This window comes from Symsagittifera roscoffensis, chromosome 7, assembly GCF_963678635.1.
Source record: "Symsagittifera roscoffensis chromosome 7, txSymRosc1.1, whole genome shotgun sequence".
In the NCBI taxonomy this organism is placed as follows: Eukaryota; Metazoa; Xenacoelomorpha; order Acoela; family Convolutidae; genus Symsagittifera; species Symsagittifera roscoffensis.
Window position 1 is genome coordinate 3780602 of NC_087068.1, and position 10564 is coordinate 3791165.

At 36.4% G+C, this 10564-nt stretch overlaps 2 protein-coding genes across 2 annotated transcripts in view; one reads left to right on the forward strand and one right to left on the reverse strand.

The window, feature by feature from the left end:
• Positions 1-1133, forward strand: part of LOC134852180 (oligosaccharyltransferase complex subunit ostc-like) — a 506030-nt gene extending 504897 nt beyond the window's left edge. The window contains exons 3-4 of the mRNA XM_063868492.1: positions 471-547; positions 614-1133. Of these exons, the coding sequence (XP_063724562.1) occupies positions 471-547; positions 614-847 (311 nt within the window). The 3' untranslated portion in view covers positions 848-1133. The remainder of the gene's footprint in view (positions 1-470; positions 548-613) is intronic.
• Positions 1134-5626: 4493 nt separating this feature from the next.
• Positions 5627-7197, reverse strand: LOC134851586 (tubulin alpha-1D chain-like). Its single transcript, XM_063867729.1, has one exon. The coding sequence runs from the start codon at positions 7097-7099 to the stop codon at positions 5741-5743; it is 1359 nt and encodes a 452-aa protein (XP_063723799.1). The 5' UTR covers positions 7100-7197; the 3' UTR covers positions 5627-5740.
• Positions 7198-10564: the final 3367 nt, after the last annotated feature.

Genomic DNA, 10564 nt, shown 5'->3' on the forward strand with positions numbered 1-10564 from the left:
CAGATGCTAGGAATTGCTGGAAATTTTTCAAGAGTCGATGAACGTAGTTCGGCCTCTTATATAAATGTTTTTTTTTCGTTTAAAGGAAAAGTTCTATAATTTGTTTAGGCTCAAATTTATTCTTTAGTGGTTTGATTTTTGATTTCTCAAATTCAACTCATTTCCTTTGTTAAAATTCCACAATCGAACAGCAAAACTGTATAGGTCACGAAAAACGAAGTTTCCGCATAGTTGAACTGAATCCGAAAACTTGATGAACAGGAACGAATTTCTCAGCGGAAAGAAATCATTCGTGAAAAATTGGAGTGAAAACTTTAGAAAAAATTAGTTTCAAGATGAAACCCTACTTCCAGTTTATACTGAAAAACGGCTTAAATTGCTCAAACATTGTTTGGAGAGAAGGTTATTATTAACTTGATTTTAAACAGAAAAATTGATTGTACGTTTGACAAATTGTTTTGAATGTTCAGGGATAATTTATGACGTAATTGTGGAACCTCCAAGCATCGGGCAAACAACGGATCCTCACACAGGGCATACTAAACCGGTGCGTATCCGAAACCATATTTAATTCAAGTTCGTATTCACTCCAAGTTTATGTATGTTTTTTTAGGTAGCATTTATGCCATATCGTATCAATGGCCAGTATATCATGGAAGGACTGGCAGCTAGCTTTCTGTTCACTGCTGGCGGATTTGGATTCATAATCCTGGACAAGAGCAACGGGGCAAATTTGAACAGACTGTCGCGCACTCTTCTCATATTCACAGGTGCAGCAATGGTGTTGATTAGCTTCTTCCTCAGTCGAGTATTTATTGGTATGAAGCTTCCAGGCTACATGAGCTGATCTGACGTATAATACATACGAGACACGAGCTGGAAAACATCCATTGAACTGTCTTTTGTGAACTTAATCATGGAAAATTTTGTCCTTATTGCTTATTGTATAATGTTTTGGTTGGTAGTCTCATGATCTGAAAGTAATTTGTGGTAAAATATAAGAATAGAAAATAAAATATAAAAGGTATATGCTGTAAATAAAACTTCCGATTTCAATAAATTGGGTAGTCATCTTGAAGTGTCTTATTTTTGGGTTTTGTATTTATGTACGGAAATTAAGATTTTTGTCTCTAGTTTGTTGAATGCTTTCGTTTGATTCGAAAATAAGTCAAACTAGAAATCGAAGTGTTTTTCTCTCAAAGATTGGAGATGCTGGATTTTTCCCTTAGATATTAATGTTCCGACCACTAAAAGGAACTGTTCGGGGAAAGAACTGTTCGGGCGTGTTTTTTTTTAATTTTCACCTAAAATCAAGTACCACGAATACGATCGGCATGACCGAACATTGAAAAATTCGAAAACATTTCCTCGGATTTTTCATTTTAAATTTGTTGCGGTCACAAATTTTGTGCTACTTGCGCGTGAACATAGTTGGCAAGTTCACGCTCAATATACTATCCTTGTTTGAAAATGACAATATCCTGAGCTTTATGAAATTCGTTGAAAACTGCTTCTTCCATATGGGCAAGTTTCATCTCATCTCCAGTTCATCTCTAGTAAGATTTTTATAACTGAGTCTGTTTCTAGATAGTCTCAGCGGTAAAGCCAGAAGAATCTTTTTTATCTGATTATTACTTAATTGATTGTCTTGATTGTTGGTAAACAACATTACACTGAAACCAAAATTTTTCAAAACATTCGGCAAGTTGACAAAACTCAGATCTAGGCGCTGCTCGGTCCCTGAAGGCACACGGGCCGGCAAACAAATAAAAATTAGCTCCAGAAAAAATTTGAACCTTCACATCCATCTGATGGAAATTCGGCCGAGTTAGAAATCGGCTAATGAAGAAAATGATCACATTTGAATTATTCAAACCAGCGCAATCAGTGTTTTGTTCTCTGCAGTTTTACATTGAATATCACAAATCGCAAAATTAAGAAATTCGGGCGGATTGAGTAAAAAGACCCGAATTGCATAAATAAAGTAGATTCACAGCTGCCTGGTTTTTTAAAATTGACTAGTGTAAATTTAAACCCAAACAGCAAGAATTAAGCGGATGATGAATGTGGATCCCGTTGAACAAATGATTTGTATCAATTTCAAATTTCCAGCTGTTTCTTTTTTGTCCATGATGATCACGAGCTCATTTTCTCGTTTTATTAATTCGTCGCATTGTATTTTATAATTGTGCGCTGATCATGAGGAATTATGATATTTAGAATTTGGATTATAATATATGCTATAGATTGGACAATATTGTCAACCAACTATGTAAAAAGGTAAACTTAAATTGATAAATTTGTAAACAATTTCTGGTACTCAAATTGTGAAAATTTGCATCTAAAATATAAAAAATATCCCAGGGATAGGCGGTTACTGTGCAAGTAGCACACAATTTTCCGACCATCAACCACAAAAAAAATAAAGGGTTTTTTCAAATTAGTGTCGTTTTTTTTCTTCGTGATGTCACAAAAATTTCAGAGCAAAAACTGGAATTTCTGAATTTTCGACAGTAATAGTGAAATATGCGAACTTGACAAGACTTTAGTAGAATAATGACTAAGAAAACTAAAATTCATCAAAAGAATTCAAAAAAATTTTTCAATTTTTTTTTGCTGAAATTCTTTAAAAGGGCGCTAAAAAAGTTTGAATACAATTTTGTTTGAGTATAAATTTGTTTTCACGGTCTAAAATAAACAAAAAAGCTATTGTAAGCCTGTTTGCTTACATCTGCCCGCTTTTGGACCAAAAATTACAAATTTTAAACCTGTTTTTCTCGACGATTTTTTGTATTTTTTTTAATAGTCTTCGAATCACGAATAAAAGGACTTTAATATCACTCAACTCTTTCTCATAAATATTTATGGTACTTAAGTTTGAGAAGAAAACAAATAGAAAAAGAAGCAGGGATAGCCGGCTACTGTGCAAGTAGCTCAGAATGTTCCGAGTAGAGTTAAAAAAAACACTTTTTTTCAAGTTTGTGTCGTTTTTTCGGCGTGGTGTGGTAAAAAGATCTTCACAAAAAAGTAAAGCTTATGCATGTTTGACAGTAAAAAAAACAACAAGAAAAACAAACAAAAAATTTAAAAAAAATTTGAAAAGTTTTTCATTTTTTTTGCAGTTTTCGAATATCTGAACTTTTTGATTCCAAAAAAGCGCTGAAATACTCAAAAAAGTAATGTCATCACTCAAATTAATCTAAGTTCTTACGACTTAAGTAAAGCAATTTTAAGCTTTTAAGCCATTAAAATAAGTCGAAGTTTAATCGCTTTATTCGCTCGAACTAAGAAGAAAAATCAAATGTTCAAACCAGTTTTCTCGACACTGGGATTTTAAAAAAGTTTTCTAAAGTTCGAATTACGACTACAAGAGCTTTAATAAGATGTATGACGCAGTTCTCTTCGATGATTATTTGTGTTAGTTGATTTTTCATGGAAAAAAACTCAAACACACCCGAATACATCGTTCCTGCCTATTTTTCAGACGGTCGCAACAAAAAAAAACAACAAAAAACTAAAACAACACTCAAATACAAATACAAAGACTTAAGAACTTTGAAAATTAATCTAAGTTCTTACGACTTAAGTAAAGCAATTTTAAGCTTTTAAGCCATTAAAATAAGTCGAAGTTTAATCGCTTTATTCGCTCGAACTAAGAAGAAAAATCAAATGTTCAAACCAGTTTTCTCGACACTGGGATTTTAAAAAAGTTTTCTAAAGTTCGAATTACGACTACAAGAGCTTTAATAAGATGTATGACGCAATTCTCTTCGATGATTATTTGTGGTAGTTGATTTTTCATGGAAAAAAACTCAAACACACCCGAATACATCGTTCCTCCCTATTTTTCAGATGGTCGCAACAAAAAAAAACAACAAAAAAAACTAAAACAACACTCAAATACAAAGTTACTTGCCATTTTTCAAGTTATTCCAGTTGTAATAGACCCTAATTTTTAAAAGGTATCACGGAATGTGCATAAAGTGACCTCAGCCTTGTCGTTCTGGGTGCATTTTCCCCTAAGGTTCCTTCATTATTGTTAGTTTCGCAAATCCATTTTGTTTGACCAACGCGACAATTTTTTCGATTAATACAATAATTTTTGCGCGAGATATTGCTCTACAAACGTAACCATGATCTAATTTTCCCGAAATCTACTGAAAATGATTTTCACTCCAGAAAAATAGTATAATCGTTCTACAGCCCGCCAATTGTTCTTCAACCAAATATTAAAATTTTACGAATTACGCTTTTGTGGTCAAAACAGCAATTTTCAAGCAAAAACAGTGGTCATCTATACTTCTTGCGTTTTGTTGAGAAAATATTTTCCCCTCCAAAATTGTTATGTTTTTTCCATGTCGACTAATTTTAAAACTATTCGAATGAAATTTTGGACGCCAAAAAACAGTAATTTTAAGACGGTGACACAATTATGTGATTGTTGCACCTGAATTTTCTTGCTTGACCACCTCTAAGAAAGCTCGCTGGCCGTCAAATATCGTGTTTCTTAAAACCCCTCCCCTCAAGTCGCGATTTTGATTCCAAAAATTATCTAATAAAATGCCTGAAAGTCTTGTGAATTCAACTATGGTTTCCAATTTTCTTTTTGAATAATACTAAACTTCTTTTGAGCAAATTACTGTCACAGACTGTATTCGTTTTTGGGGTAATATGTAAAGATTGTTGATTTTTTCTTCTCGAGCTGTGGATAATAAGATTTTTAAGCTATGGGAAATTTTTTTTCGAAAACAGAAGCAGATTTTGAAAGACGAAACACCGAAAACATTATCTTGTTACGGCATTTAAAGTTTTGAAATGTTTTGCGACAAAGAAAATTATTACAAAAGGGGGAAAACTAAGACTTCCTTAACCCAGCGTATGTTTGCTAGAAAATCTGTGATCAAAAGTTTTTCTTTAAGACCTTTCGCAAAATCAAAATCTTAAGAATCTTGTTACATATTTAGAAATACTTCGTGGACAATTTTTGGGTTTCAGTTGCACGCTGCCAACCCAACTTGCCTCTGAGTTTGACTAGGTGGCTTAAGACAGTCTACTAACAAGGCGAGGAACCAGCTTACAACTATTTTTTTTGTTTTCCGCTTAATGCGACACCTGAAAACGGGCCGTGCTGGCTTTAAGGTGTTCTCCCAAACGATTCCAATTTGTATTAGTAAATTTTTATAAATAACTCTATAACTAGATATCGTTTGGAAACAATTTATTTTTATTATTATTATAACTATTATGGCTAGGAACTTGAAGTGATTTTGGTTATTTTCCTTACTGAGAAATATGGCATCTCACGCAGTGCGCACAGATTATGATGCACCTGATACAAATACTTCGATGAACAAACAGTGAACCCTTACAGGCGTTGTTTCTATCTGATTTTTCAGGTTTTGTTTCAACTGACTCGCATTTTCGTTTAGCTGTAATTATATAACTTTCACAAAAATTCGGAAGCGCAGTTTTTCTGGAGAAGTCATTTCTTTTCTTAGATCTAAAAAATATTGCAATTTATTCCAACCTTTTTGGCATCGATTTTTACCTCTCAGATTCTCTACGTCTATTTCACCGGTCTAACTATTCTTTTTCAAATTAGCTCAAGAACGGTAGCGAAAAAGAGTGCAGGTTTATGTTTTCTCTTTAAGAATGCAGATCAATATCAAGATGCATCAAATGAACACAATCATTAATCAACCAGAATGTTTATTCTTAAATTTCAGCCAATCCGATCCGCCTAGTATTCCTCTCCCTCCTCCTCCTCGCCCTCGCCTTCGACGGAGTCAACTCCGACTTCTTCGTAGTCCTTCTCCAGGGCAGCCAGATCCTCACGGGCCTCGGAGAACTCTCCCTCCTCCATACCCTCTCCGACGTACCAATGGACGAAAGCTCTCTTGGCGTACATCAAGTCGAACTTGTGGTCCAATCGAGCCCAGGCCTCGGCGATGGCGGTGGTGTTGCTCAACATGCAGACGGCTCGCTGCACCTTGGCCAAGTCACCTCCCGGCACGACAGTCGGGGGCTGGTAGTTGATTCCGACCTTGAATCCGGTGGGACACCAGTCGACGAACTGGATAGTCCTCTTGGTCTTGATGGTGGCGATCGAGGCGTTGACATCCTTGGGGACGACATCTCCTCGGTACAGCAGACAACAAGCCATGTACTTTCCGTGTCGGGGATCACACTTCACCATCTGGTTGGCGGGCTCGAAGCAAGCGTTGGTGATCTCGGCGACAGTCAACTGCTCGTGGTATGCCTTCTCGGCCGAGATGACTGGAGCGTAGGTGGCCAAGGGGAAGTGGATTCGAGGGTAGGGCACCAAGTTGGTCTGGAACTCAGTCAAGTCGACGTTCAAGGCACCATCGAATCGGAGAGACGCGGTGATTGAAGAGACGATCTGAGCGATGAGTCTGTTCAAGTTGGTGTATGTGGGTCGCTCGATGTCCAAGTTTCGTCGGCACACATCGTAGATGGCTTCGTTGTCGACCATGAAAGCACAGTCCGAGTGCTCAAGAGTTGTGTGAGTGGTCAAGATCGAGTTGTAGGGCTCAACAACAGCGGTCGAGATCTGAGGAGCCGGGTAGACTGCGAACTCGAGCTTGGACTTCTTTCCGTAGTCGACGGACAGACGCTCCATCAACAAGGAGGTGAATCCAGATCCGGTACCACCTCCGAAGGAGTGGAAGATCAGGAATCCCTGGAGTCCGGTACACTGGTCAGCCAGCTTTCGGAGTCTGTCCAGGACGATGTCGATCATCTCCTTGCCGACGGTGTAGTGGCCTCTGGCGTAGTTGTTGGCGGCGTCTTCCTTTCCGGTCATCAGTTGTTCCGGGTGGAACAGCTGTCGGTAGGTTCCAGTTCGGACCTCGTCGACGACTGTGGGTTCCAAGTCGACGAAGACAGCTCTGGGGACGTGTTTGCCGGCACCGGTCTCACTGAAGAAGGTGTTGAACGAATCATCACCGCCTCCGATGGTCTTGTCGCTGGGCATCTGACCATCGGGTTGGATTCCGTGCTCGAGGCAGTACAACTCCCAACAGGCATTACCGATCTGGACACCGGCCTGGCCAACATGGATCGAGATACATTCACGCATTTTGAGTTATCTGTGTTTTGGGGGTTTCTTTTTAGAGAAACGTCTAAATTTTGATCAACTGAGTTCTAGCGAGGAGATTGAAATAATAAAAATGGCGTTTGAGCGTGCAGCTCTGAAAGAACGCGTGAAAAAGAGCGTGATCGTTGGTATGGAGTTGCCAAAACAAAGCCAAACACGAATAAATAAAGCAGACGATTAATCCATGTATAATAATATTTTTAGAGATTCAAAACGTGCTGCGTTACTGCGCGTTCCACGTTGCCAGTTTTTAAACATGCCGATCAGGTCTTAAGCATTGGCCCCTTTGTATTTTAATGGCTGTAATTTCTTGCCATAATCGGTATATTTTATACAAACAAATTATCAAGTGGTTTTAAAAAGGTAAAAACTCGACAACAAACAAGCGAACCACCGTATTTTAATTTGAACACGTTGAGACGAGATTTTTTCTTTTGTCTATATCGTTGTTAAGTGCTTCATGCAAAACAAGCGAGTAAATGAACGATACAAAAATGGACCGGCTCAAAAATAGCTAAGGAGGACCATAATAGTTTTTGCATAAAAGAAGGAAAATGTATCCCGTAACACAAAAGGAAGAAAACGAAGATAAATGAACAAGATATGCAAAAATGATTTTCAGATAAATGACTCATAAAATGATCATCAATTAACCATGATTTTGGAGATCATCGGTTTGTGAGAGCGCTGGGGTCCGTCAAATCAAAATACTGGCAGCGCAATAAAAAAGACAGTTAAGGCAACGGATGAAAAACTTGGTTTTTCAGTTTGATAGGTTTCGACCAATAACCATAGCGAACATCCCTCCTTTTTGGTATTGTTTTTGAGTATCGCCAAGCTGAGCAGAAAATTCCAGAATGATCCAGCACTCCTGCTTCCTTGGAGAAAACATGCAAGATAACCGTGGACTATGTGGAACTCAATTATTGCTACTTTTCAGCATTCTGCAACCTATAAATGATTCATTTTCTTGGAAAGAGAATGACACATCTGGCAGCTATAATAACAATTTAGGTTTCTGCGATTCGCAGAGGATCTATGAAAAGCTATGTAGCCTAGCTGTCTAAACATAGTCAGTCTCTATCACAAAAAAGTTAACTGGATTTGGAAGTTTTATGTTTTACACTAATCAAAACGTGCGTCTGTGTTTACAAAAACGTTGTTTTTTTTCTCATTAGCAAATCTTGTGAAAGAGAACCTTGAAAGGAACAAATAGGCAATATTGTAAGTAGTGGAACACTTGTTTTTTTTCCAGTATTCTATTCAATTGTCACCCCAAAATCAAATGCATTGTTCTGTTTTCTAACCATTTTCATAAAATGAGCTATATATTGGAATGCGAACTACAATTTGCATCCAAAGTAGTCAAAGAGAGTCTATCACATAAACACAAAATAGACAAGACTGCTCGCATCAGGGCGAAGCCCTGAATGTTCCGACTGCCTTTTAAGGTTTATGGAGCAGCAGTAATAACATAGAAAAATTATATGAAATAAAATAAAATAAAAAAATTTAATCTTTATAACTTTATAAAAATTGATCACAGGTGAAATATCTTTTCAAACTTAAGCTCAGGACAACAATACCTTTCGAATGATATAAAAAAAATTTCCTCAAAAATGGCTAGTTAAAAAGTCGAAATTTGTCTGAAGAGAAAAAAACCAACCCGAGCACAAATATTCCGTTATTGTCGTATCGAAAGTCGGACCAACAAGACTGCTCGTATTAAGGCCAAGCCTTAAATGTTCCGACTGCCTTTTGAGGTTTATGGAGCAGTAAAACAAAAAAATAAATGTAATAAAATGTGATGAAAATTTTTTTTTCTAAAATTTGAAAATTTTTTATGAAAATCATCAACCCACACGCCATATAAAGTACAACAGGATAGATTTCGCTCCTTGTAACAAATCAATTATGGCAAGTAAGCTTCTTTCAGTCAATTTGGAACGATTTTTAAGACGGATTAAAAATCCGCTTACGCGTTAATAGCGCGAAATATATCGCGCGTTAATTGTCCCAAATTGGCCAAAATGGCAATCTTTAAACCCCCATAACTTTACGCAAAATGGTCACAGGTGAAATATCTTTTCGAATTTAAGCTCAGGACAACAATTGCTTTTGAATGATATAAAAAAATTTCCGTCCAAAATGGCTAGTTAAAAAGTCGAAATTTGTCTGAAGAAAAAAAAACCCACCCCGAGAACAAATTTTCCGTTACTTTCGTATCGAAAGCCGGAACAAAAAGTGTTTTACCAAAATAATTTGTTTCGAGTTTTTAATGTCTGTGTTTTTTGTTAGGTTTTGAAATTCTATGTTTTTTTGTGCAATTTAAGCCAATAACTTTTTTTTATAGCATAGTTTCTCCTATGTATCCAGTTTGAGACCCTAAGTTCTAAGTCCCCACGAGTTTATGTTTGAGGAATAACATTTATCAATCAATTTCAACTCCCAAATCAGTTTTTCTTAAACTAAATCGAGAATTGACGCACTGATATAAGTTAGACCCAAAGCATGAACCGTACTTATAAAAAAATAGAATGAGTAGCATAGATCAATTATCGACCATAGAGGCGCGTAGAATTCAGTTATATATAGTTATTTTATTAATATGAGGTTGATATTGGGACCTATAACTCAAAAACAAAGATGATGGGTGCTCCCTTTGGGTTTCGAAGAGTTCTAGTTTCGGCACCGGCTGGTTTTTTTTAGTTCGTTAGATCTAGATGGGAAGTTATGCAAAGATTTGCGCGCTTGATGACATCTGATACATTTGAAGCTTCTAACATTTTAGTCTCGAATCTTATTTTTTAAAGTTTTTTTAAAGGTCAAATAAAAAAACGACGAAGAAAGCAAAAAAAATTGTGTACAAAGTTCCTCGCTGCAAAAATATTAATAGTCCAAACTTTTTAGCCCAAAGACATGCACCCCATAAATAACACTACGCTTCTACGTCGAGTGTTTAAAATTCTAAATTGTCAGTTTGTCGAAAACGTGAAAAACTTTGTTTTTATTTTAAACTGAGTTTATATTACATCTTCAGAAATCAACAGGGGTAATTAGAGAATAAGCAACTCCATTCTAGGAGTTATTTTAAATCATTCTTACACTTCAATTTACGAAACCTTCGTCTTATACAAACAAAAGTGAGACTTAAGCAGCAAAAAATCGCAGCAGTTAAAAACAAAATAAAACTTTATACAAACAGCAATCCCTTAGCGCTTGAAAGGATGCAGCCAATCAAACCGGAAAACTTGGCAAACTGAAACTCTCATTTTTGGCAAACTTAACCACTCGATAATTTTGGCAGCCTGACAAACCAGATTGACCTCCATACACAAAAAATAACCAATTGAAGATTTGAAAAATAGTAATGAACAAAATTTTTTTTCAAAAAACAGTGACTTTCTTGAAAAAATTTCAACTTTCGATTTTCAAAAAAAAAATAGA